General features: G+C 31.3%; 1 protein-coding gene across 5 annotated transcripts in view; it reads left to right on the top strand.

Annotated features, from left to right (window-relative positions):
- The window catches only part of LOC143056797 (otoferlin-like), a 162,855-nt gene extending 136,503 nt beyond the window's left edge, over positions 1–26,352 (top strand). For all 5 annotated transcript variants that reach the window (XM_076229988.1, XM_076229981.1, XM_076229964.1 and 2 more), the window contains 7 exons: positions 5,296–5,435; positions 5,931–6,019; positions 6,363–6,509; positions 14,918–15,108; positions 19,560–19,738; positions 21,493–21,593; positions 22,215–26,352. In XM_076229988.1, coding sequence (XP_076086103.1) covers positions 5,296–5,435; positions 5,931–6,019; positions 6,363–6,509; positions 14,918–15,108; positions 19,560–19,738; positions 21,493–21,593; positions 22,215–22,395 — 1,028 coding nt within the window. In that variant the 3' untranslated portion in view covers positions 22,396–26,352. The remainder of the gene's footprint in view (positions 1–5,295; positions 5,436–5,930; positions 6,020–6,362; positions 6,510–14,917; positions 15,109–19,559; positions 19,739–21,492; positions 21,594–22,214) is intronic.
- Positions 26,353–27,184: the final 832 nt, after the last annotated feature.

Here is a 27,184-nt window from a genome sequence, read left to right as displayed (position 1 = left end):
ACAACATGAAACACTGAGACATGTCTGTACTCTTATTGTTAAACATCAAGTGATTATAACAGAGTATTATAGCTTTTACTATTAGATTATCTTGACCCAAATGAGTTTCTGATTAATGAACTGGTGCCCTGATTAATGACAGAACTGGTTCCAATATGTTTTTAGTCAGGAAACATCCACAGACCGCTGAGGTTGAATTTTTCATACCATTTAATTAGATCAACATTTTGGAATTAGTTTTTTCAATTGTGGTTTTATCAGGTTAAATGTTGTAAATCTGACGGGATCACATGTAATTTTAACATGATCAGCAGTTGTTTGGAAAATCAATAGTTAAACTAATGTTAAAGATGTTCAAAATTTTAAATGAAAAAATTTAAAAGTCCCATTTCTTTATCACTCTGCAGCTTGAACATCTGAGATACCCCTCTTTTAATCAAAATATATCTGAATATAAGTTGCATGAAAAATATACACAAGATTTGAGCATAACTGCTGTATTCAACTAAGATTATTTTATCATCTTTGGATGTTAAAACAACACCTTTTTATGGATGTACTTACTAGGTTTAATTAAAAAAAATCTAGAATTTAAAATTCATACTATAAGTCAGAAGAGCATATGTTTAGGAAAAATATAAGCTAAAAATATTGATAGGTTATTGAACTCCTGTTTGAGATATTTTATTTACTGTAACAAAAAATAGTGACAAAAGGCTAACTTAGACGTTTACATTTGGTATTATTGGGTCTAAAACAATAGAAAATAAATTTAGAATCTGCTTGAATTGTGGTAATAAAAAATGGGTTTGATTGGACAAAATATTTTACCCTATATCATAGGAAAAAACAAGGAGTCTGAAAATCTGACAAAAAAAATCCTAAACCTGACCTTGATATAGGTCCTTGAAAAAACTATTAAAGCTGCAATGTCAAGGGTGGGGGGAGTCTTTTCTGGTACTATAGGAGTTTTAAGCAGTGTTAAAGATTCATTAACACATCTTGCTTTGTTTATTTATTATGTGTCTAGGTTTTGTCATCTGAAGTGTCTGATATTTGTATATACCTTAGTTTGATAGCAATGATAGAATCACACATATATGTTGTCTAAAATATAGGTTCTGACAATGAATACTGAACCCCATTGATAAGGGAAGGATAGGCAAAGTATTTTGTAATATTAAACTTAAACTGTCTTTTAAAAGTATGGTTAAGTTTGTAAATCCAAAACCTTATGCAAACATTGAATGGTGGATATAACAGAAAAGTTCAAAAGTATAGCTAAACCCAAACAAAGAATCAGAGTTGTTCAAAAGAAGATAGGTACATTCCTGTTTTTCCAATGATGTCTAAAACCAATAAAGTAAAATCACCTGGAACAAGCAGTTTTACCATAGCAAAACACAGTTTTCATTGATAAAGAGGGGCCTTGGTGGCTGAGTGGTGTAAGTAAGAGTAATCACTAGCCAGTCAACATTGAGGTTGTGAGTTCCCACTCGTATGGATGCAATAAACTCCAATAATAATTGACTAGGTTGGTGGTTTTACTCCAGGCAGTCCAGCTTCCTCTTTCAATAAAAAGCCCAAAAGTGGTGTTAAATACAGAAAAACAAATCATTTAAAAAGACCTCATGAAAAATTTATATTCCAAATTTTATTAGCATTACGGGGTAGTATGATTTAGGATGTATAAGTTAAGAAAAATGACAATACCAATGAATAAATCATGATTTACAAGTAAATTGATGCTTGAAACTATGACACAGCAAAATTTTAAAATGACATGAGGAAGAAATAAAATGTCAGAAGAAGAAATTTTGGGTCTTCCTTGTTCATCTTCTTTTTCTTGTTTCCTTATTTTTCTTTTAAAGAATACAAAGACAAGTGTTAATGACTTGCTTAATGCTATTATTATTGACAAATTTCCTCTTGTGGAGTAATACAGATACTTCTATTTCATTTCCAGGAATTAGGGAAAAAGATATTCCCAGATTTAAATTATAATAATAGATAAAGGAAGTATTTTGAAATTTCAGTTTTTATTTTATTCAGAAATGTCATAAAAAAAAGTTCATGTAAAGTTCTATTTATTACAATAGGAAATAAAAAAAAAAAAAGCACAGAAAAAAATTAATAAATGTCCTTTTTTTGATTCTTGTCTAAATAAACTTACTTTTTGTCTAGTCTGTGAGTTGTGGAAGTCAGACAATAGCGTTTTTATTGTCTAGTCTGTGAGGAATGTTGTGGAAGTCAGACAATAGCATTTTTAAACGTTCAGTCTGTGTTGTAACACCAATATCTGTGTCAGGTCTTCAGGGATTTTTTGGAAATATTTATTTTTACAACATTACCTTATTTTACTGATAAATTGGAAGTCAACAATACAACTCACAGTAGCAATCACAGGTGACATAGGGTTCTATTTAAGGTGGTATGGGAGTTTGATTTCGTTCATACTATGCCTTTTTAAACCAGGTTCAGCCCAAATTAGTTAATCCGGGTTAAGTTTAGGTAGTGTGAACGCCTTTAACCGGGGCGAACCCGGTTTAAAATTACCCCTCATTCGAGGTGGAGTTAATGTGGGGCGAACCCGGGTTAAGTACCTTACTTAACAATATGAACGCAAAGAGAAGTTAATGTGGGGTTGTTGCTATAGTGACTTATATGACATTTGCCTAAATAATTCTTCAATTTGATGTAACTATTACGTGACGTCAGAAATTGAATGATGTCATATTTTGACAGCCGTCCAGTTATGATATTTTCAAAATGGATCAAAAATTATCTAACACATATTAAATAAGCGGCAGCAAGCCCTGTGATATAAGTATATTTACCTATGTTGAAAAACCTGCCTAATGAAAAACGATGAAACCTATATGATTGTCGTCGCTTTTTTTGGGCGAAAACTGGGTGCAATTTGGATATAGTGACATTATTTTAAAACACCGACAGTGGTTGATGGTGATCGAACTCCTCCAAAGCGGCCAGGAGTGTGGTAAAAAACAGACTTTTAAATAATGTATCTGTGATGAAAAAATGCATATGTACAGTGGACAGGTTCGGGTTAAAATTTTGGCGCGGCTCACTTTTCTATTTTTGCTGAGAGGGAAAATCCCAAACCGGGTTAATTTTTTATCAAGTGTGAACTGGGGTAATTAATTCGGGTTAATTAACCCGGGTTCGACCTGGTGCTAATTTTATAGTGTCAACACAGTATAATATAGAAATGATAGAATTTGTTCATACTTTGCCAAAACGTAGTATTTATTGATTTATTTTCAAAAATATAATAAAAATGATAGGTCACCGCACATTTTCAAAAGCTACAGGTTGTGACAAAATGACACATTTTGTATGGATTATACAGGAAAAAACACCATTTCGATAAACTAAACAAAAGGATAGAATTGTAAAAGATAGCTCTCAGACAATGCTTTGATAATATTGAAAGAAAAGATAGGGTTACCGTTTGTTTTGTTTCGTCTAAAATACAAAATAGGAAAATTTCATGTAGATTCCTTAAGAAAATGCACTGTCTTAGAGTTACCTCCCCTTAAAGTGCCAATTTATAAATATTGAAAAAAAATAATAATCTACACTTGTAAAAATATTAAAATTTATAAGTTATATTCTTATAAATTGTTTTTTTCAAATAAAAATTCACATTGAATATCTGCATTCCTGCATCAAATTTTGCTTACTTGATATAAAATTTTGACCTTAGGTTCTCTGTTTTTTACAATCCAAGATGGCGAAAGACACCCATACCACCTTAATCCAACAATTTTTTCCTTCATATAAGGGAAAGTCACTAGTCAAACAAGTTAAATAATGGACCAGCAGTTTGGTGATCCTCCACTATCCATACACTACTATTGGTGTTAAGTCAATACCCGTACACTACTAGGTGATACATTTCTAGCCATATACACTGCTGGGTGATAAGTATTAAGTCATACACTGACGGGTGATAAGTTAGAAGGTATATACTGCTGGGTGATAAGTAATAAGTTAAACTGTTGGTTGATTAGTCATAAGTCATACACTGATGTGTGATTTTTCGTTAACTGCTGGGTGATAAGAAACTAGCCATAAACTTCTGGGTGATAAATCCTGAGTCATACACTGCTGGGTGATAAGTCATAAGTTAAAACACTTTTGGTTGATTAGTCACTAGCCATATACTGCTGGATGATAAGTCATAAGACATACACTGCTGGATGATAAGTCATTAGTCATACACTGCTAGATGATAAGTCATTAGTCATACACTGCTAGATGATAAGTCACTAGCTATATATTGCTGGATGATAAGTCACCATACACTACTGGATAATAAGTCATAAGTTATACACTGCTGGATGTTAATTCATATGTTATACACTACTGGGTGATAAGTCATAAGTTATACACTGCTGGATGATAAGTCATAAGTTGTACACTGCTGGGTGATGAATTAAGCCACTAGCCATTCATCTGTGTGAAAAGTCATATAAGTCATACACTGCTATATGATTAGTTACTTGCCACACACTGCTATATGATAAGTTACTAGCCATACACTGCTATATGATAAGTTACTGGCCATCATTGCTATGTGATAAGTAATAAGTTGTACACTGCTAGGTGATGAATTGAGTCACTATCCATACACTGATGGGTGATGAATCACTAGTCAAACACTGCTGGATGATAACCCATAAGTCATACAGGCTAGGTGATAAGTCTTACACCTTACACTGCTGGGTGATAACTCTTACACCATGCATTGCTGGGTAATAAGTCATACATCATACACTTCTGAGAAAAAAATCACTACCCATACACTGCATGGTCATAAGTCATATACATCTGGGTGATAAGTCACAAGCCATACACTGCTGGATGATAAGTCACTAGCCATATACTGTTGGATGATAAGTCACTAGCCATATACTGCTGGATAATAAGTCATAAGTCATACACTGCTAGATGATAAGTCATAAGTCATACTGTTTGGTCATTAGTCACTTGTCATACACTGCTAAATGATAAGTTACTAGCCATGCACTGCTATGTGATAAGTAATAAGTTGTACACTGCAAGGCTGACGTCACAAACCATACATAACTAGGGCACAAGTCACCAGCAGCCATAAACAAATAAAAAGCCTCTTTGCTAGGTTACAAGCAAAACACCATATCTCAATATTTGAATTCTTGGATTGGTTATTCTACATTGATGATTATTCTAAAACAGTTACCAATAAACTGTCAGTTGTAAGATATATTGTATTGAATGTTTTTGTTGCAGGAGCAACAAGCCAGGAAGAAAACCTTGCTCTATCAGTATTAAAGCATTGGGAAGAAATACCAAAAGTTGGTTGTAAACTGGTTCCAGAACACATAGAAACCAGACCACTTTATAACCCTGACAAACCAGGCATAGAACAGGTATGGTGTTAACTGGCCTCATAGCATTTTGGCTATCAATCACACTGCCAGTCATCAGTTTGTTGACACCTGGATAGTTAATTGATTTTTTTTGGGGTTGTTGGACCCTCTTCAAACATGGTTGAATATTTTCCCACAAGAAATCCTACAGATGAGTTTGGTAATCAAAGGAAAACAATTGAAACGGAGTAAAGCAGGGAAATTGTATATATAGTACTCTCTTGCAGATTTTAAAACTTTTTCTGTCAATTGATTTTAATTTTTTTGTAGAATAATGTAGTAATTTCCATGTTTACATTATAACTGTTAAATCAGAGCATAAATAACATAACTTTATTTTTTGCAGCATTGAAGTTGCGTTATTGCCTTGCATGCTTTACTTAATTACATTTTATTATTTATTTTGCTGTTTTCTTCATGGTTAAAAATATATATGTTGGTAGATATATGAGAGATGTAGTCATACTGTTAATTTCATTGACTATAAATTTTCAGGGTAAAATTGAGATGTTTGTTGATATGTTTCCAATGGATATGCCTGCACCTGGTCCCCCTGTTGATATTAGTCCCAGAAAACCAAAAAGGTAATGTATTTTTAAAATTACTAAAGGTTTTATCTTGATCTGTGTAGCAAAAATGAAAAGTAACAACTTATGTAATTTTATAAAGAGAAAAAAGGAAATTTTTTATCAAATTATGACTACAATTTTTATGAAATTTGATATTATGAAGCAACGGTACTGTTCCTGGCACTTCAGAAGGTACTTATGTGATTGAAAAAAATCTGAATGTTAAGTTATAGTGATACTAGAATCAGAATGACTACTGAACATATTTATTTTCAGTTTTGTGCTGAGATGTATTATATGGAACACAGATGATGTTGTACATGTATTAATGATGCATTGTGGGTACATTTATTTTCAGTTTTGAGCTGAGATGTATAATATGGAACACAGATGATGTGGTATTGGAAGATGATGCATTCTTTACTGGAGAGAAAATGAGTGATATTTATGTGAAGGGTTGGATTAAAGGCCAGGAAGATATGCAGAGTACAGATATTCATTATAGGTTGGTAAAATAAAGGACCTGAATGGGGATTTATTCTCGTCTCCTGGATTTTCATGCTTTTAAGGATGCTTTGTAAAGTCATAATTTTCATTTATAAAGCAGGCAAATTAGTACATATTCATTTGATTTACGAAAACATATGATCTGATGATAATGATGTCTAGCTGCATATGGATGATGGTACAAAAATCAACCAAAAAAATCAATTGTTTTGGCCCAGATGACTTTTAAATAAAATATTTATTTCATTGAAAAAGCTCCAAATGCATATGGATTATGGTAATACATGTTACAAGAAAGAAACTAATGAATAGAATATTGAGAAAAATATTTGAGAAAATACTTCCAGGAAATATAACGGGAAAAGGGGTCACTGTACTTTTATTCTTTCGTCATGTTGATACAGATTTTACTGTACATTCTTTAACCAGACTTCATCTCCTGAATTATCTCCCTTGTGAACTTGTTTTGATACACCCATCAAAATTTTGACAGGATGTATTATGGTATACAAATGTCTGTCGGTCCGTCTGTCCGCCTGTCTGTCGGTCCGTCTCTCTGTCTGTCCGGTGTCCACATGTCGCACCGTAACTTGAGAACTGCATATCCAAATTTCATGAAACTTAATATAGTTGTTTCTTATGATGATCAAATGATCTGTTTACTTTTTGGTGAAAATAGGATTTAAAATTTTTGAGTTATGGGACTTTATATCTAAAACAGGGGTGTGTATTTTTCACATGTTGCGCTGTCTCTCAAAAACTATTTATGATTATTGCATAAAACTTCTCACACAAGACAAAGGGCGTATCATGCGCTCATAGCCCAGCTGTTTATTAAATTTTTAAATCATTGAATCAACAACAATATCTTATTTATAAAATAAAAAGTTTTGGAACAATCAAAGGTTAAGAATATGATTAGTACTTAACTAGTTTTTGTTTTAGAGGCTGTAATGATTTGTTGACTAGAATGCTGTTCTATTGTTATTTACCGTCACAGGTTTCACTAACCATTGTTACTCCCATGTCTGACCTGCTTTAATAAAAAACATATTCATATCTATAATGGGATAAATATTCTAAAAAGGTTAAATTGTACAAGTAAAAGCTAACTCAAAGGTAGGCTCATTTAATTTGCTTCCTGACATGACCTTATTTTACCCTTTCTCTATCATTGTAAATGGACATTAAAACTCAGAACTGTCATTGTTAACATATAAAAACATTGGAAAATGTCATTAAATTGTCAGCCAGGTAAAAAATTGTCTTTAGTACAATGTCCCCTGGATTAACTTTTGTTGTCCATAAACTTTTGATTGTGTCCATGTTATTATTGAACAGTAAAATTTATTCTGTCTCAAAAAAAATAGTTTAAATGTTTGTTAATTTGCAGTAAATGCTGTTTATTATTTATAATGTTGTTAATTGATGGAAACTCTAATTATTGGGAATTATTCAAATATTGACTACTAAATTCGAAATTATAGAGGCAGAATACCAATCAAATATAAACTTTGCCAAAAAATGGATTTTTTTCTAAATCATGGTATTAAGAACATGCATGTTTTCTCAACGTAGTCTATTTATTCCTTTCAAATTTTGAGCTTTGAAACATATTTCTATTACCATAAAACTGTTCTTTATAGTTGTTCAAACATCAAGATGTTATTTTGATCTGTTGATCAGTATATTTATGCATGTTTAACTAAACACATTTATTCAAAAACCAGTTGTTGGCATGACACGGGTTATGTTCTTCTCATATATGTTATGATGGTATGATACTAAACCCCTAACGGGAAGGATTGTGCCTGATGTTCATATGATGAAATCATAATCTTTCAGTCAGTTTAATTGAAGTCTGGAGCTGGCATGTCAGTTAACTGCTAGTAGTCTGTTGTTATTTATGTATTATTGTCATTTTGTTTATTTTCTTTGGTTACATCTTCTGACATCAGACTCGGACTTCTCTTGAACTGAATTTTAATGTGCCTATTGTTATGCGTTTACTTTTATACATTGGCTAGAGGTATAGGGGGAGGGTTGAGATCTCATTAACATGTTTAACCCCACCGCATTTTTGCGCCTGTCCCAAGTCAGGAGCCTCTGGCCTTTGTTAGTTTCTTGTGTACAATTTGGAAATTAGTATGGCGTTCATTATCACTGAACTAGTATATATTTGTTTAGGGGCCTGTTGAAGGACACCTCCGGGTTGGGAATTTCTCGCTACATTGAAGACCTGTTGGTGACCTTCTGCTGTTGTTTTTTTCTATGGTCGGGTGTTGTCTCTTTGGCACATTCCCCATTTCCATTCTCAATTTTATTGCTTTGTCCATAGGCGGATCCAGGGGGGCCCGCCCCCCCCCCCCCCTTTTCGTGGGAAAAATTTGGTCGATTATATAGGGAATCATGGAAGCATGACTGGAGTGGGGCCCCCTTAGGTCAGTCAGAGGGCCCCCCTTAGGAAAAGTTCTGGATCTGCCACTGTTTGTCTGTACATCCATGTCTAATGGTGTCCACTCAGAATCTTGGGAAATTCTTAGAGTAAAAAAATGATGCTACATCTACATATAGGTGTTTTCCCCTGTCACTTGAAGGTTTAATTATCAATTGTTTCTGTTCTATATCAAGGACAATTTGTGAGGATAATATGTATGACTGTTTACCACTACTGATAAAAATCATAGGATGGATCCAGGAGGGCCCTTTTGTGGGAAATTTATAGTTGATTATACAGAGAATCACTGGAGCTTCACAACAGGGGCCTACTCTTAGGGCAGTCAATGGGCCCCCTTTCTGAACATTTCTGGATCACTTGAAATGTGTGGATTCCAAGATTCATGTTTACAAATTGTTTTTGTTCTGTATCAATAATTCTATGAAGATAATTTGTATGACTGTATACCACCAATAGAAATGTGTGTTAGAAATGAGGTTGAAGTTTTAGCTTGAAGGTGAAGGTCACAACCTTGGTGTTACTATGGGATATGTTTTTGTTTTTATTTTAACCACTATATCTTGAATATTTATCTGTTTTGTATGATTGTTCATCACAGTAGGAAAATGTGTCCCACATAAATTTAAATTATCTACCTAGAAGTCAAGTCAAGCAAATTTTATTCACTGTATGTGCCCCATGTCCTTTTCTTTTTTTTATGCCCTATTTATGTGCATTATGTTTTCTGGTCTGTGCCTATGTTTGTCCTTCTTCCATTCGTACGTCTGTCTGTCCCGCTTCAGGTTAAAGATTGTGGTCAAGGTAGTTTTTGATGAAGTTGAAGTCCCATCAACTTGAAACTTAGTACACATGTTACTTATGATATGATCTTCGTAATTTTAATGCTAAATTAGGAGTTTTGACCCCAATTTCATGGTCCACTGAACATAGAAAATGATAGTCCGATTGGGGCATCTGTGTGCCTCTGGCCTTTGTTAGTCTTGTATTATTTTAATTTTAGTTTCTTGTGTACAATTTGGAAATTAGTATGGTGTTCATTATCACTGGACTAGTATATATTTGTTTAGGGGCCAGCTGAAGGACGCCTCCGGGTGCGGGTATTTCTCGCTACATTGAAGACCTGTTGGTGACCCTCTGCTGTTGTTTTTTATTTGGGCGGGTTGTTGTCTCTTTGACACATTCCCCATTTCCATTCTCAATTTTACATTCTTACTTTATGAGAACAAAAACTCCAACAGAAAGCTAATGAAGCAATGATAAAAATTATACACAATGAAGTTAGCCTTCATAACATTAGATGTGGCTAGCACAAAATTTAAAGAAATTCAAATACTTGTAATACATCAAAACCTGAACTTAAAAGAATATCCTGATATTTTTAAGTGTGGTCAGAAATAAACCATAGAGAGCTAAGTTATTATATAAGAATTATATATGATGTGTTTGTTCCCAAATAAAAGCTTGGCATTGGTGTTTAGCACTTGACTTCAATATTTTCCGACTTCTGAAGTAATTAGTAAAGTGACAGTACAATTTACCACAGAGTGAACATTCTTGTTTATTTTTGTTTCATGTTGGAAGAACATGTCAGAACAATTATTACTTTTGCAGCTTTTGCAGCAAGTTCATTTGAATCAATCAATACTAATCTTATATTATAACTGTCCCATTGTTTTGTATAATATGAATATGTACTTACGTTTTAAACCTCTTTGTAATAGTTGAATTCATCCCTTTAATTCCTCTTGTCTTTTGGCCTATAATTATAACTATAGTATAAAACCGTTCATATTTTTTTGCATAATAATTTTCTATTTGATTATCACAAAATGTTTGTAAATATTGCATACTTGAGAAGAATTCAAGGGGGAGCTTTTGACAATTTTACCAAACTGCTATGTCGATTATTGGGGGAACTTGTGACAATTTTACCAAACTGCTATGTCAATTATTGGGGGAGCTTGTGACAATTTTACCAAACTGCTATGTCAATCATTGCAAGAGAATGAGGAAAGCATACTTACATTGTGCATAGATTCGTGTAAGAATAAAAATCTACTGTATTTTAAATGAATCTGACACAGTTCAATTTATATGTAAATACTAATTGTAAAGTCAAATACAGATTCAGGTACTATATTTCATTTTTGTGGAGCTGTGACTTTTGTTGCAAAAGAGAGACATAGCGATCCTACATTCTGGTGGCGGCCATAAATATTCACTCTGTGGTTAAAGTTTTTCAAAATTTCTACCAAACTTGGTCAGAAGCTTGTTTGATATTATTATTTTGTACTGCTATTACAAAAGATTAACTTGAATATTTTCATAAAATTTACTTTTATTGAATAATATGTTTTAATTGAGCTTCAGAGGACAATACACACTTTATTTACATACATCTATTGGATTATCTCCCATTAAGTTTAATAAAACCATAGATTTCTGACCAGTTGAGTAGATTGATTAAATGAAACAAACTGCAATTGGGACTTCAAAAGAAGGACTTACAGTCAAGTCACAGTTATTTAAATCTAAACATGAGATGAAATCCTGATTTATGTTATATTAATGTTAGTTAATAGAAATATATAATAAATAATGTATGCAAATTTAAAGTTTTCTGATCCTAGGTTGTCATCAATAAATAACAGTATAAAACATCTAATCAAATTTCTCGTATCGAACAGCTGTAACGTTGGAGCACCTCCTAACAGATGAGACACGGTACACTTTAAAACCTTGTAATCTGTAAGCATTTCCTTGTTTCGAGTTACTCATTACCAATATTAAACAATTAAACTTTTTTACAAAACTGAGTGAATTACGACTTAGTCTTTTGATCGGTATTGAAGAGTGATAGGTAATAAATACAGATGAATGAACAAAGGTAGCTACAAATACTGCTTCATCAGTTTAAATCATGTTTATGTATGACCACTGATAGAACATATGTTTTCTTCTCTCAGACAGATGGCATCACTACTCTTTGGTAGTTTTGTCTTATTTTATGCCTCTGGCCTTTGTTAGTCTTGTATTATTTTAATTTTAGTTTCTTGTGTTCAATTTGGAAATTAGTATGGCGTTTATTATCACTGGACTAGTATATATTTGTTTAGGGGCCAGCTGAAGGACGCCTCCGGGTGAGGGAATTTCTCGCTACATTGAAGACCTGTTGGTGACCCTCTGCTGTTGTTTTTTATTTGGTCGGGTTGTTGTCTCTTTGACACATTCCCCATTTCCATTCTCAATTTTATTGTCTTTCTTTCAATTAATGAAAAACATACAAACTTGTGAAAGTAACAGAAAGAAACTTTTCTTCCTGCAGGATGGATTAATTATTACATCTCTGATCCAAAAAAGGGGGTTATTGGTTTACCTCTGGTAATATTGGTCCATATGAAAAAAAATGTTTGGAAATCCATACGTTCAAGGAACCATATTGTTATGACAAAAAAATCAATTTTCCTTAAGCTCAGAGTTTGATAATGTCAGATTGTTTTTTCATGGGTTGGCCATATTAAATATTATCGTCATTCCATACTGGGTTAGATCAAGTTTTAGCTGAAGGATATTCCAATCTCAAAAGGCAGATGTCAATTTATTACTTCACCAACCTAAAAATATCCTAATAAAAGTTTTAAGGTGGTGAGCCTCAATTATGTGTATGGTTTAATTTACAGAATTATACATTATGGTTTGAAATTCATGATTAAGCTTGGGTTTATCAAAAAAAAACACTAGATATCTATAATCTAGGTCAAAGTGATTGTGTGACCTAGATGTTATGGTTCAGTGATCATGTTTTAGATGTCAGTTTTCTGATTTGGATAAGGACTACATCATAAATGCATATGCAAGAATAATATGTGTCTTTATATATATAGGTCAAACTAATGGATTGGTGTTTGAAAGGATGTAAGGTAAAGAACATTGTAAAAGGTGTGGTCTACCTAGGAATCCTGATCATCTTAATGTAATAACTAGATAAATAGTAAAAGGACTGTTCAAACCAAGCATATCAATAACAAACAAACTTTCCAACAAATATTTTATAATAATGACTTATTATTAATGAAATTCATGTTGTTCTATACTATGAATTTATAGAAATGAACACTCCACTGTCCTGCTCTTATTGATACTGGACATTTGACGCTCATGTTTAATGCAGACCAGTTTCTTATGTTCAATGTTCATATTTAATGCAAAGCATTTTCTTATCTTTTAAAAATGTTATCGGATATCTCATAAAATTTTCAGTATTTTTATTTTTTTAGACTTCGTCCTGTTGGATATCTCCTATCTTGTCAACAAAATAAGATTGAATTTCCATGAAATGTGATATTCTGAATTCCATGATAGGTTTACAAATCAGATAAACTAGGGATTATTTAATTTGTATTGTGTGAAATATTTTATTACTTTTCTTTGGAGTGTGAAAAACGTCCATGTCATTTGTCCTCGCTGACAGTTTGTATAATTATACAACCTATCATGTCATCTATACACCCTTACTTCAAAAAAATTAAAAAATTAAAATTTTGAATTTTTATAAATATATCTTATTGGACACTTGAAGAAAAGAAATTTATGCATTATATAATTCATAAGAATTGTATGTTTCACCTTGGCATTTATCTTTTTCTCTGCCATTTTTAAAAAGTTTCATTCAATTTTATCTTTAAAGAATGGGTTATCCGAAGGTCAATGGAATTTGATGCAACTGTCATACAAGTGAGAGGTTTAGCTAGCGATAAAACTAGGTTTAATCTACAATTTTCTACATAAGAAAAAACTTTACCAAGTCAGGAATATGTCCGTTGTTATCCATTTATTTGATGTGTTTGAGCTTTAGATTTTGTCATTTGAAGTGGGACTTTCCGTTTAGAATTTTTCTCAGAGTTCAGTAATTTTGTGATTTTACTTTTTACTAAATCAAAGATTATTATTCTTGATAATTGAACAAACATCTGAAGACAACTCAGAGGAAGACAAACAATTTAATTTTAAACAAAAACTGTTTCTTGTTATTAAACCCAATTCTAGCATTTACTATTGATACATTTTTGAATAGTTCAGAAGGAACTTTTAAGGGAAAATTGTTCGGCCCATTTTTGTGAGGTTTTTTTTTTAAAGAAAATGTTTAAATACCATACTGTAGAAACAACTGTCTTTAACTTCAGTTGTTGGACTTATGATGTGATATTTGCTGAGTAATTCCCTGTAATTTATCGTTTTCATTCATAAATAAGATTTTATCTCCGACACATTAATGATATATTTTCCTATGAATTGCATAATTTCTTTTAATTGTTATTTTTTATCAGATATATTTAATTTCAATCAGATTTCCTGATTAGAACTGTTTCATTTTAGGGTAAGATGGATTGATTAATTGGAATTTTTCTACCAACAGAGCATAGACTTGTTCATAGGTGTAAAGGCTTGCATGTGATCTAATGATGAATTACAAAATAAATCAACCAAGCAATAAACAACAAAAAACTTAGCTCATATCAAATTTATATGTACAATTTGTGAAAGGTCACTAGTAATCCATAATTTCATCAGTGTTTGTTGGATTCTGATGAAACTTTATACCTTACTCTTATACAACCAGTAGTAAAAACACATGCTGTACGTGGCCAAACATGGCATAATGTATTGTAACATGTGTCGTGACTCATGTAAAATCATTTAAATCTTACTGGGAGGCAGTATCCTCATAGAAATAAAATTCTTATTATTCAATAGGTAGTTCAAATTATCCAAAAAGGTGTTTATACATGCCCTTTTCATTTGAAAAAAAAATAGGCCAAATTATAGTAATGTTGTTCGGTATGCTTCTCTAATACTTGGTAAATTTTCATTTAAATCTTCTTTAACCTACATAATTCTCTTTTTAATTAAATGACTCCTGTTAACTTATTTAATTATTTGTTTTTCAGGTCCCTAACTGGGGAGGGAAACTTTAACTGGAGATTCTTGTATCCTTTTGATTATTTGGTTGCTGAAGAGAAGATAGTCATTTCACGGAAAGAATCCCTGTTTTCCTGGGATGAAACAGAAACAAAGATCCCACCACGGTTAAATCTACAAGTTTGGGATGCTGATCATTTCTCCGCTGATGATTTTCTTGGTAAGTAATCTTTAGAGTTTGTTTGATAATGTAAGGTTGTTCAAGAGCATAAAACCAAGAGAATTTATTGTCAGTCCTCAAAGTCATAAAAAGTCATGCCTTTAAAACTTTGGTAATTAAATGTTCCAATGTCGAGAACTATGGGTTAACCCAATATCCCCTTCTTATTGGTTGGTGTTTAAACTCCACTCACCACTTTATGATGATGGTTAGTTTTTATTAGTAGAGGAAGCCACAGTCCCTGGAGAGTACCACTGACCTTTTTGGTAGAAAAGACTAATAATCTTTGTCAATTTGCAGGATTTTGAACTCACTATCTCAGTGTTGAACATTCAGTAGTTTGACTCTTGTTTAATTATGGATTTTAACTGTTCTATTTAGGTCCTTTCAGTTATTGCAATTTGCCCCTATTTATTTGAATATTTTTCAGCTAGTTTTTGATGCCCCACTTACGATAGTAGAGGGGCATTATGTTTTCTGGTCTGTGGCTCCGTTCATTCATTCGTCCGTCCGTCCATCGTTCGTTCGTCCCGCTTCAGGTTAAAGTTTTTGGTCAAGGTAGTTTTTGATGAAATTGAAGTCCAATCAACTTGAAACTTAGTACACATGTTCCCTATAGTATAATCTTTCTAATTTTAATGCCAAATTAGATATTTACCCAATTTCAAAGTCCATAAAACATGGAAAATGATAGTGCGAGTGGGGCATCCGTGTACTTTGAACACATTCTTGTTTTGGAATAAGTTTACCCCAGATCTTCCTTCACCAAGCTTAGTTTGTTTTCCTCACTTTTCATGTCTGTTTTCATAGACAGAAAATTTACACATCTTATATTAATCTGACTAAAACCTGTCCTATAAACCAATGACTCTCTGATCTATATAAATAATGATCACAAATGTTGTCCTACTGTTTTTGAACACTTTACTCAGTTAAATGACTGTTATTACATGTAATTTAGTATATTTTACTATAAGTGTTATAATAGTACAAATTTGTGGTACATTATTTTGAGAAAAACCTGTAAAAGATCAAACTCTCAGATGTAGATATCATACACTTATCGTATACCAATCTCTCAGATGTAGATATCATATAATGAGATATGAAAACAGGGACAACAACCCAACCAAGGAGCAGAAAACAGACCAAGGCCTTTAATGGGCCTCACTAATGAAGATAGCATATATTTATCATAAAAGGTTTCATTAGTATTTAGACATATTCAATAATAAATAAAATGGTGCTGAATCAACGCCTCCTATGTTTTGGGCTGGTAGAGCTCCCTTTATATTCAATAATAGAAATGAATACCGAATGAAATATGGAAGAAGGAGGAGGCAAAGAAAACATCAACTCTCTGCAAACATTTGACTGTAATATTTTTTTCTTTCTATGAAGAAATAACATAAAAGGTGTGGTGCACACTGAATGACCTGCATAGTGTACAAAAAAGTACACCACATTTTTTATGTTATTTCGAATAGACAGAAAAAAATATTACAGTCATTTATGGCAAGCCGTTTTGCTATTTATTCTTACTGCAAGATATCTCATAAACTTTATAAGATATCTTATATAGTTTATAAGATATCTTATATAGTTTATATGATATCTCATATAGTTTATAAGATATCTCATATAGTTTATAAGATATCTTATATAGTTTATAAGATATCTCATATAATTTATCAGATATCTTACATAATTGTCTTTATAAGATATCTCATAAACTATATCAGATATCTTATAAACTATATAAGATATCTTATAAATTATATAAGATATCTTATATAAAAATTGTTTATAAGATATCTCATATACTTTATAAGATATCTTATAAACTTTAGAAGATATCTTATAAAGTATATAAGATATCTTATAAATTTTAAGAGATATCTTATATAACATTAAAGATATCTTATATAATAAAATGAAATTATATCAGATATCTTATATATTATAGGAGATATCTTATTTAGTTTATAAGATATCTCATAAAGTTTATAAGATATCTCCTAAAGTTTCTAAGATATCTCCTAAAGTTTATAAGATATCTTATATAGTTTATCAGATATCTTATATAATTATCTTTATAAGATATCTCATAAACTATATAAGATATCTTATAAACTATATGAGATATCTTATAAACTATATAAGATATTTTATATAAAAATTGCTTATAAGATATCTCATTTACTTTATAAGATATCTTATAAACTATATTTGATATCTTATAAACTATGTAAGATATCTTATAAACTTTAGGAGATATCTTATAAACTTTAGGAGATATCTTCTATAATATATGAGATATCTTATAAAAATGAAATTATATAAGATATCTTATAAAAATGAAATTATATAAGATATCTTATAAAAATGAAATTATATAAGATATCTTATAAAAATGAAATTATATAAGATATCTTATAAAAATGAAATTATATAAGATATCTTATAAAAATGAAATTATATAAGATATCTTATATATTAAAGAAGATATCTTATATATTATATAAGATATCATATATTATAGGAGATATCTTGAAATTCGAATAAATAGTAAAACGGCTTGCCATAGTCATTCCTTATAATTTAATTCTTAAGTCCATTTGTAAGGAGTTTATATTGAAAAAAACGTTGGTGACATCCCAGTCACATGACAAAATTATGTCTATGAGCTGATAGACAAAACAATTTCAGCCAATCAGAAGACATTCTACATCCAAAATTAAATTATTTTTAAGAGCATGAAAAAATGTTTAGATATTAAAAAAGCTAACTCCATAATCTTTAATCCTTAAATAGGTGGTCAAGATATTTGATATCAGCAAATTAAATATTGACTAAGTAGTAAATTAAAACTTTTAATTAGATGATGATTTTTGGGTGTTAATCCGTACTGTGAGATTAGAAGGTAAATAATATTGTGTCAAATATGATGACGTTATTTTCTAGAATAGCTTATAGAACTTGAGGCGAATAATAGAGTGTCAAATGGGACGTCATAATTGTTTCTGGCTCTAATTCATTAATCAGCCAAATTTCAGCATTTTTCAAGGTTATCCTACATTGATAAAAAAAGAATTAAAAAGAGGGAAATAAATTTGAGCATCTAATATATTATATTTCCACAAAAAGGGGTTTCCATGATGTCTTAACAATGAAATGCATTTGGGCTATTTTTGTGGAAAAAGAAGTCATGAAGCTATGGTCACATCAGCTTGAAACTGATGATACAGTTAGTTCAAGATTAATTTTGGCGGAATATATTTCCTGATCTGTAACTTCCATATAATGTACAGAAATGTAATGAAAAGTTAACAGTTTTCCAATGCAATACAATGGCAACTCTGTATCAGTGACACAGATTTTATGTTAGCCTCATTTGTAAAGTCATCAGCCCTTATTTGTCATTGAGGGACTTGGTTTTCTAGTGAGAGCGTTGATATTTTTCTCTTGATACATAAGAAACACTGAACAAAATGCAGATATATATAATGTGTTCAAAAATTATTAGAATGACCATACAGTATTAACTGTTTACTGGTAGACAAAATGAAGTTAGAATTATTGATGAAACATTATGAAACAGCTGCAGGTATTACTGAACTATTGTTTTATTATTACTTTAAAAATATGGTGTAAAAAAAATTGATTTAAATGTTAAAACAGTCAAAATCAATAGTATTATCTTATTGTTCTGATAAGCTGTATTTGCATACAACCTGCATATCTATATTCATATTTGTTATATTCATATTAGTTTACATGCAGGGTGATGCTAAAAGGTAAAAAAGCAAAAATACTGAACTCTGAGGAAAATTCTTAATGGAAAGTCCCTAAGCAAATGGCAAAATCAAAAGCTCAAACACATCAAAAGAATGGATAACAACTGTTATATTCCTGACTTGAAACAGACATTTTCTTATGTAGAAAATGGTGGATTAAACCTGGTTCTATAGCTAGCTTAACCTCTCACTTGTATGGAGTCGAATGAAATATTGTGAAAGTATTGTACAATTATTTTGCTTTAACACCCAGCAAACTTTTGCATCTAATTGTTCTTTCTTCAAAGTCAGGACAATTGAACATTTTTATTTAGACCTCGAGCAAGGCAGGAAAGCATTTAAGAAAGATAACTTTTCATTTAGATCTCTTTGCCCAAACAAACTAGATAGTTCCAGTGATACTGGTCATATGAAAACATAACCAATTGATCTTCACATGGAGCTGTGTACCAATATAACTACCGTAATCGATGTCAAATTTCTCATATTTAATCAAACAATCAAAAGAATTATTCATAGAACTGTAAAGTCAATTCATGTTCAATGAAGTTTGTAAAATGTGGTATTTATCCTGGCAATCTTCCACTCCTACCAAGAAAACAAAAAGAGGCAAGATTTTTTTTGTAAATTTAAGAATTTTTATTTCTTTTTCAGGTGACTTAACACTTGATCTTAACCGTTTCCCACGTGGAGCAAAGTCTGCCAAATTATGTACCTTAGATATGTTGAAAACGGACGGGTCTGTCCCACAGATGTCACTGTTCAAACAGAAGCGTGTTAAAGCGTGGTGGCCATTTGTTGTCAAGAATGATGACGGAGAGTATGAATTGACAGTAAGTATGGAAGTCCATGTCTGTCATTATTAAAGTATGGTGGTTAGCAACTGTTGTGTTTTCCTAATTCTGTCCTTGTTCTGATTTATACAATGATACTTATTCAGTTCATACAACACACCTACTTAAAACAAAAAATCATGGATTGCTAGTATAGTTACAAGAATGTAAGTCTGTTTAGACCCACTCTCTGAAATAATAGGGTAGATAGATTTTTATTTCATTGTGTTGTATCACTTTTGAGCATTTGTTTTATGGTAATGTCATGTTTTGGTATTGAAGTCGAAAGAACAATAGGTGAAAAATAATTGTGGTAAATATAAGTATTGTTCCTACTTTTTAAATTTCTCCCTCTATATAGACATTCATTACATGAAAAAAAAAATTGGTTAAGGAAAATAAAGATGTATAACATAAAAAATGCAAAGTATTGTTGAAGATTGATACAGTTAAATTAAACTTTATTGTGTTTCTTAATTTTGAGGAACTATTAGATTGATAATGCTGTTGATTTTGATATTTAGACTGAAAAGATGGTGCAAAATTTGTAAACTAAGCTATTCTACTTAGACTTTTCAAGGTTTTGATGGTCTATATTTCCAAAGCCTTGAATTTTTTTACATCAGCACTGAATTTGTGTACAATGCGAGAAAAAAAATGTCCTATTTTCATTTAATATAATATTAATTAAATGGTTTGACTTTGTAATGTGAGTCCTTCTCATTTGATCTCTATTTTCCTTGATAATTTCATTTGAAAACTTCTGGCAGTGACATGGTAAATTTAATCAAGAATTTTCACAAAGTAATGACATTTCCCAGCTTAACAATCTTCCTCTACAAATAACTAATATTCTTCTTCAAAATAATTTCTCTTTTCTCTTTAAAATGACAGGCAATGTTTTCTTGGGCATTATAGAAACTCATTACTACACAGACAGAACTCATCAGAATCGTTAACCTTCAGGCTTAGGCACCTGAATGCAGGTGTTTGTTTTCACCTGTAATTTGCTGATTATTAATAACTATACATTGTGTATTAGAGTCAAGTTTTCCAATGTTAAACTGGCTATCACTTAGATTTTTTCTGTTTTGAAATCCAAGAAGAAAATTTGTATTTTCTTTGTCTGCAGATAAATAATAAGAGAAAAAAATAAAGAATTGTTTCTGTACATGTATTTATGTAGTCTGTTTGCTTTAATCTTTGGACTTGGTAATGATTAGGGTAATATATAACCATATATTAAATGGAGAATGAAAATGTCAGACAAGCTTTGGAAGAAATAAATGGGGGGAAATTGGTAGACTTTACATTCATGACAAGGTAGAGAAGAAAAAAATTAATTAGTAGATAAAAGAGTAGAAGGTCAACAAATTGGTTTATGAAGCCATTTATAGAAGAAAATATTTTGACAAAGAAACTGTTTATCTTATTAAGTTGATGTCAGTGGGTGGAAATATAAGATAGAATGAAAGATATGATATGATAGAAAAAAGTAAATGAATCTTATATTATATTGAACTTCTGTGTAAAAATTTAGTGGTTACATTTTGAACATAAGTCAGTTTTATGTTTAGGGATACTAGTATATCTGATATCAACATTTTCATTCCACACTCACATTACTTTTGCAGAATTATTATGTCCTAGACCTAAATGGTATGTAAATATATTCGAATAATGGCTTCTGGAATCACTCTATTAAAATGTGTTTTACAAACACTTGTTTTTAATTTTTAAAACCACTTTTGTAGGGAAAAGTTGAAGCTGAGTTACATCTAATGAGTATTGAAGAAGCTGAAAAACACCCAGCAGGTGCAGGAAGGAATGAACCAGACCCACTAGAAAAACCAAAGTATGTATCATGCTTAGGGTGGGAATGTGATCTAATCATTATTTAAACTAAACAAAGTATGTATACAACTAATCTAGTCACAGTTTTTAAAACTTGAATACTATAGATAGAAAAGAGAACAAAAACCACTGGTTAAAACAAAGTAGGTATGAAGACGGTGAGGTAAACATAGTTTGTGTTTGTGGCATACAAAGAGAACCATAATCCACTCAATTACCATCACTGCTATTTTTAAAAAAAAATGCAATTTAAGTCAATCATGTACATTGTATTTAAATTGAAAGATATAGAAGGTTGTTTTTTTCTCAGAAAATAGAAAATTGAAATTAGTTTTAATTCCGTCATATAAATTTTTTATCCTTTTTAGAGTACTTACTTATGAATTGATATTCTGATGATTATATTATTGTTTTTCATGTAATGGGTTCATTAAAATATGATAGTGAACATAATTAAATAAAACATGCTGGAATAACAGGGTCCCTTTACATTCCATTATAATAATACTAGTTGTGCTGAAAATCCATTTGCTGGCACACTTGAGAGGCTTGGTAGTTGTTATCGTTGCATGAAAATGCTGACACATAATTTTATCATATAAATTGACATTTTATTTTTCAGTCGACCAGATTCTTCATTTATGTGGTTTCTAAATCCCTTCAAATCTCTCAAGTACATCTTATGGCACAACTATAAGTGGATGATACTGAAGCTCCTACTGGTAACCCTACTGATTGCTTTACTGGTTCTATTCTTCTATGCTATGCCAGGTTACACAGTCAAAAGGATGTTTGGAGCCTGATTAAAACTTCATTGAAAGACAGTTAATGCCAAGTCAAAAGAAACATTTTATGCATGTTTGTCATGAAAAGAGAAGTTTTTACATTGCAAGTCTTATTACCGCACATACAATTTTGTATGAATATTTTTTATTGTTATTATTTATTGTAAATAAACATTCCAAACTATCTGTGATTAACAGCAGTTTTATTGGGAAGACAAATACTTCTGTGTTTTTTTAAATATTGTTTGTCCAATGAAATAATGGTGATTGAAATGTAAAAAATAATATACCCAGATCAAATGGAAGGAAATATTTATGTGAGTTAATATGTGTTCAGGTTAGATATACACAAGACAAAAGCCCTTTGATCTATTAAAAGATTGTTTAATTATGATTATGATGTGGATAAACTGCCACATTTCTGTTTGTTTTGATGATAAGTTTTGAATCTTTCTTATATCCATTATATGTAATTATTGCTATGAAATATATTTGTTATATATATATGTTGAAAAGGACTGCAAATGATGCAGTACTAAAATTAGAGCTACAAAGTACTAGAAAAAGATGCTCTTTTAAATTGTACATGGATATGATCCCACCTATTTTATGTATATTTTAGTCAAAAGTCTAGATATTTACGAAATCTGAAAAGTAAAACATGGTCTACAAAAATCCTTACATAGTAGTGCATGATAATTTTCTCAAGCTGATTTTAAAAAAGGCTTATGAGCCAGGTAGCAGTTTATTTTCAGTTCATACGGTCATTATCATCCTTGAGGTCACCATGCTGAAGGTTATATAAGTTATGTAGTCACCAGGCCTATGGTAATAATAATTTTTAAGTCTACTAAACCTCAGTTTAAAGTCACTTATAAGTCACCTGACATAAGGTCATAATCATTAATAAGGTCATCAGGCCTGATGTTATAATTACTTGATCAAGCCACTAGACCTCACATTAAGTCACAAGACCTAAAATTATAGTCACTCATAGGTGAGCATGCCTATTGGTTATCATCACACATGAAGTCACCAGGCTTAAAGTTATCAAGTTATCAGATCTTAGTTAAAATCACTTACTAAGTCACCAGGCTTAAAGTTATCAAGTCATCATATCTTAGTTAAAATCACTTACCAATTCACCAGGCTTAAAGTTATCCAGTCATCAGATCTGAGTTATAAACACTTACTAAGTCAACAGGCTTAACGTTATCAAGTCATCAGATCTAAGTTATAATCACTTACTAAGTCACCAGACTTAAAGTTATCAAGTCATCAGATCTAAGTTATAATCACTTACTAAGTCACCAACCAATTTTATAATCAAATATGGTTATCATTTCTCACAAGATTACCAATATGTTATAATAATCCCTAACTTAACCATGCAGGGAATTGGTTAGGTCATCAGGATAAAGATATAGTCACTTATAAGGTCACAAGACCTAAAGTTATAATCAATCATCAAGTCACCAGGCCTAACTGGTTATATTTACTCATAGGTCATCAGTTTTAGGTTATAATCCCTTTTCTAGTTACCATCATTGTTTCTTTAAGGACATATTCACGAATGGATCATCCAGCCTGAGGTTGCTACCAATTTTGGAGACAAACAGTAGAGTAGACAGTCTTCAATTAGGCAAACAAAAATGAATAACATTTCCAGTGACCAAATCTATTCTATTATTCCGGTTGAAGTTACATCAAAATGGAAATATTGGTTGAATAGCATTATCTATAGTCTGCATTTAAACTAGAAATACTGCATATTTTTTCTGGTCCGTTATATTCTCTTAATATTTATGTATGTTTTAGTGGAGATGAACTCCAACAATAATCACTCTTGTATAATTATGTATATAGTTAGTCCAATCTGTATGTATTGTTATGATGATAGTCCCTTCTCTATTGAGATCAGGTCAGAGAGTTTAATATTGTAAATATCATAAAGTTAGTACTTAATCTTTTTGAAGCAGATATTTTCCACATTCTTTGTTGCATCTGGTCATGTGTATTGTAACTACAGTTGCTGAAATCAAAATAGTCAAGGGAAGGAAGAAAAAAAAAGTGGTAAAGGCAAGTTAGAACAGTTGGTAATAGGATAAAATTTACCCGTAAGGACTAACTCAGTGTTGTAGGATGAGAAGTTTAATTTATTTTTTTTGCAGGTTTTTTATTAAGTTATAATACACCTGACCAGTTGCAAAATATAACTTATTAGGTTGTAGTTTCTATAACACTGTATATAATTGTTAAATCTATTGTTATATTAGTGCAATAACGTGATATTTTATAACACTTTTGTACAGGTTGCACATTTTGTTGATATTTTTCATGTTTATGTAAAATTTTTATTGTTATGAGATTTCACCTGTCCATGCTGACAGCAATTTGTCATCAATTTAATCGCTGTTCTTGATGAAAGCAGTTATAATTAGTTTTTTGCTAGTCCTTGTTCACAACAGATAAGTATCAGATTTTGTGTGCCCATGTTAGCACAAATTGGTATCAGTTGTATTGCCTTGTTCAGTGCTGTCACTAGATTTGAATCAGGTTTGTCTGTTCATGCTGAAAACTGATTGGTTTCACTTTTATTGTTTGTTTATGCTGGCAACATATTAGTATAAGCTTTTGCCTGTCAAAATTGGCAACTAAGTGGTATACTTTTTTGCCTGTCCAAACTGGAAAAATATTGGTATAAGCTTTTGTCTGTGCAAACTGGCAACATGATAGTGGTATCAGTTTTTACCTTGCCACAGTAGCAACATATTGGTGTCAGTTTTTACCTTGCAAATTATCTTGATTACAACAAAACAGCTCAAATTTTTATTTATCAAATTCATTGCTTTAACTCAAAGTATTAGCCATACTGTTCTGTTGAAGAACAGACATGCACAAATGGCTATGTCAGAGGATCCTTATTGTATATGATATTGTCAGAGGATCCTTATTGTATATGATATTTTATGGTTGTGTGATGGCAATGAGTAGATTTTTTTAAAATAAAAAGCAACATATTTACTGTAGCTATAATTGTTTCATTAATTAGTATCATACTTTATCATCATTTCAACTTAAATTGGACTTGTATGGAATCATATTTTTTACCACATTCAAGTCCAATATTTCAACAGCAAGAGATACATGTTTAAAAGGACATCTAACTACATGTATTGAAATCTTATGACTTTGAATAAGTTCTAAATTCAGATTTTGAAAAATTGTCTTGTTTATAGTTTCTTTCACATGAATACAACTGAAGTTAGATAATGTTTTGTTAGAAGAAACGACAATTTTCATTATAATAACAATTGTTACTGTGTCCTTTTCTGCTATCATTAGTGTGAAAAGCAGTGATACTTATTTTTATCTCAGTAGTTTAATTTCTTGGATAAAACTTGTTTTTACACATTTGCTTAGAATGTCCAAGAAAGATTGTATAATGTATAGCCAAATATTGAAAACATTTGTGAGCCAAAGACAAGCTAGTCATGAAAGAAAAGCTCAATTATTGTTGTGTTGAATTTTTCATAAATTCTTTTTGTAAAAAATGATTGCCTATGGTTAAAATATTTTCTATAAAAACAAGAAATTTCACTTATCCCAAGTGGAATCAGGATAAAGACTTGGAATTACTATATGAAGTTGTAAAATTGGAATTTAAACCTTTGAATTGCATATGAAGAAAGATATTTTTTTCAACTTGGTCTGCGTATGAAAAAGGATTTTTTTTAATTATTGTTTTTCCAAACAAGGAATTGTGTCTGTTTCTAATGTGTAATGCATTTTATGTTCAAAGGGTGAAAAGGGTAGTCATTCTTAAGAAACCAAATTTTAGAATTGAGTTGTTTTAGTTACACTGACCTATTTGTACTAAAATTCAGCACAACATTAATTTGAGTTGAGCCCTGAAAGTGTTCTATCATAATTACATGTTGTTCTTGTTGTTCTTTAATAAAGAAAACCATTCAATAGTGTTTTATTTTTTTACAGCCATACTGTACTGCAGCCATAGGAGGTATCTACTTTGACTATAGTGGTGAAGAAGATATTTTGTACAATGTTTTGGTACAAATTGCCATCTTGAAAACTTGCAGTGAGGTGATAGGTTTTTGTTCCGTGTTGAAGGCTTCGCTGTGACTTTGAGATGAAGAACAACTATAAATGTGATGTTCCTTTGCTTTTTGTATGTTTGCTGTGCATGGACATATTTTGTGTCATGGAAGGATACCCATTGTCCTTTGCTGTTCCATTATAGTATTACATATACATAGAAGCAGCTAGCTTATATTATTAAGAAAACAAGTTATTTACATCTTCAATGGACTGTCAATAAATGTTAGACTGAAAGATATAAATGCTGCCACGTTTTGGTAAGACCCACAACCATTTTTTTGGCTATAACAGTACTGTTTTGTTAAAGCAAGATGTGGGATATATGTCAATGAGACAGCAACCCAACAATTAAAACAACAAAAGACTTCAAGAGAGCAATACACAATATGTTACAAACTCGATGATAAACACTAAGGGGAAGGGTTTAGTGCTCACAAATATGTTTGACCTAGCCACATCATAGGCGGATCCAGGGGGGGCCCTGGGGGGCCCGGGCCCCCCCTTTCGTGGGAAAAATTTGGTTGATTATATAGGGAATCACTGAAGCATGACTGGAGTGCCCCCCCCCCTTAGGTCAGTGAGCGGGTCCCCCCTTAGGCAAAGTTCTGGATCCGCCACTGCACATTCAATATGTGCCTGTAATTAGGTGTTTGTTCTTGGTTACGTTCAGTCATTTGTGTTTCATGTT

Source organism: Mytilus galloprovincialis, chromosome 1 (genome assembly GCF_965363235.1).
Source record: "Mytilus galloprovincialis chromosome 1, xbMytGall1.hap1.1, whole genome shotgun sequence".
NCBI lineage: Eukaryota > Metazoa > Mollusca > Bivalvia > Mytilida > Mytilidae > Mytilus > Mytilus galloprovincialis.
Note: the sequence above shows the minus strand (reverse complement) of the source record. Positions and strands in the feature narration are given on the sequence as shown.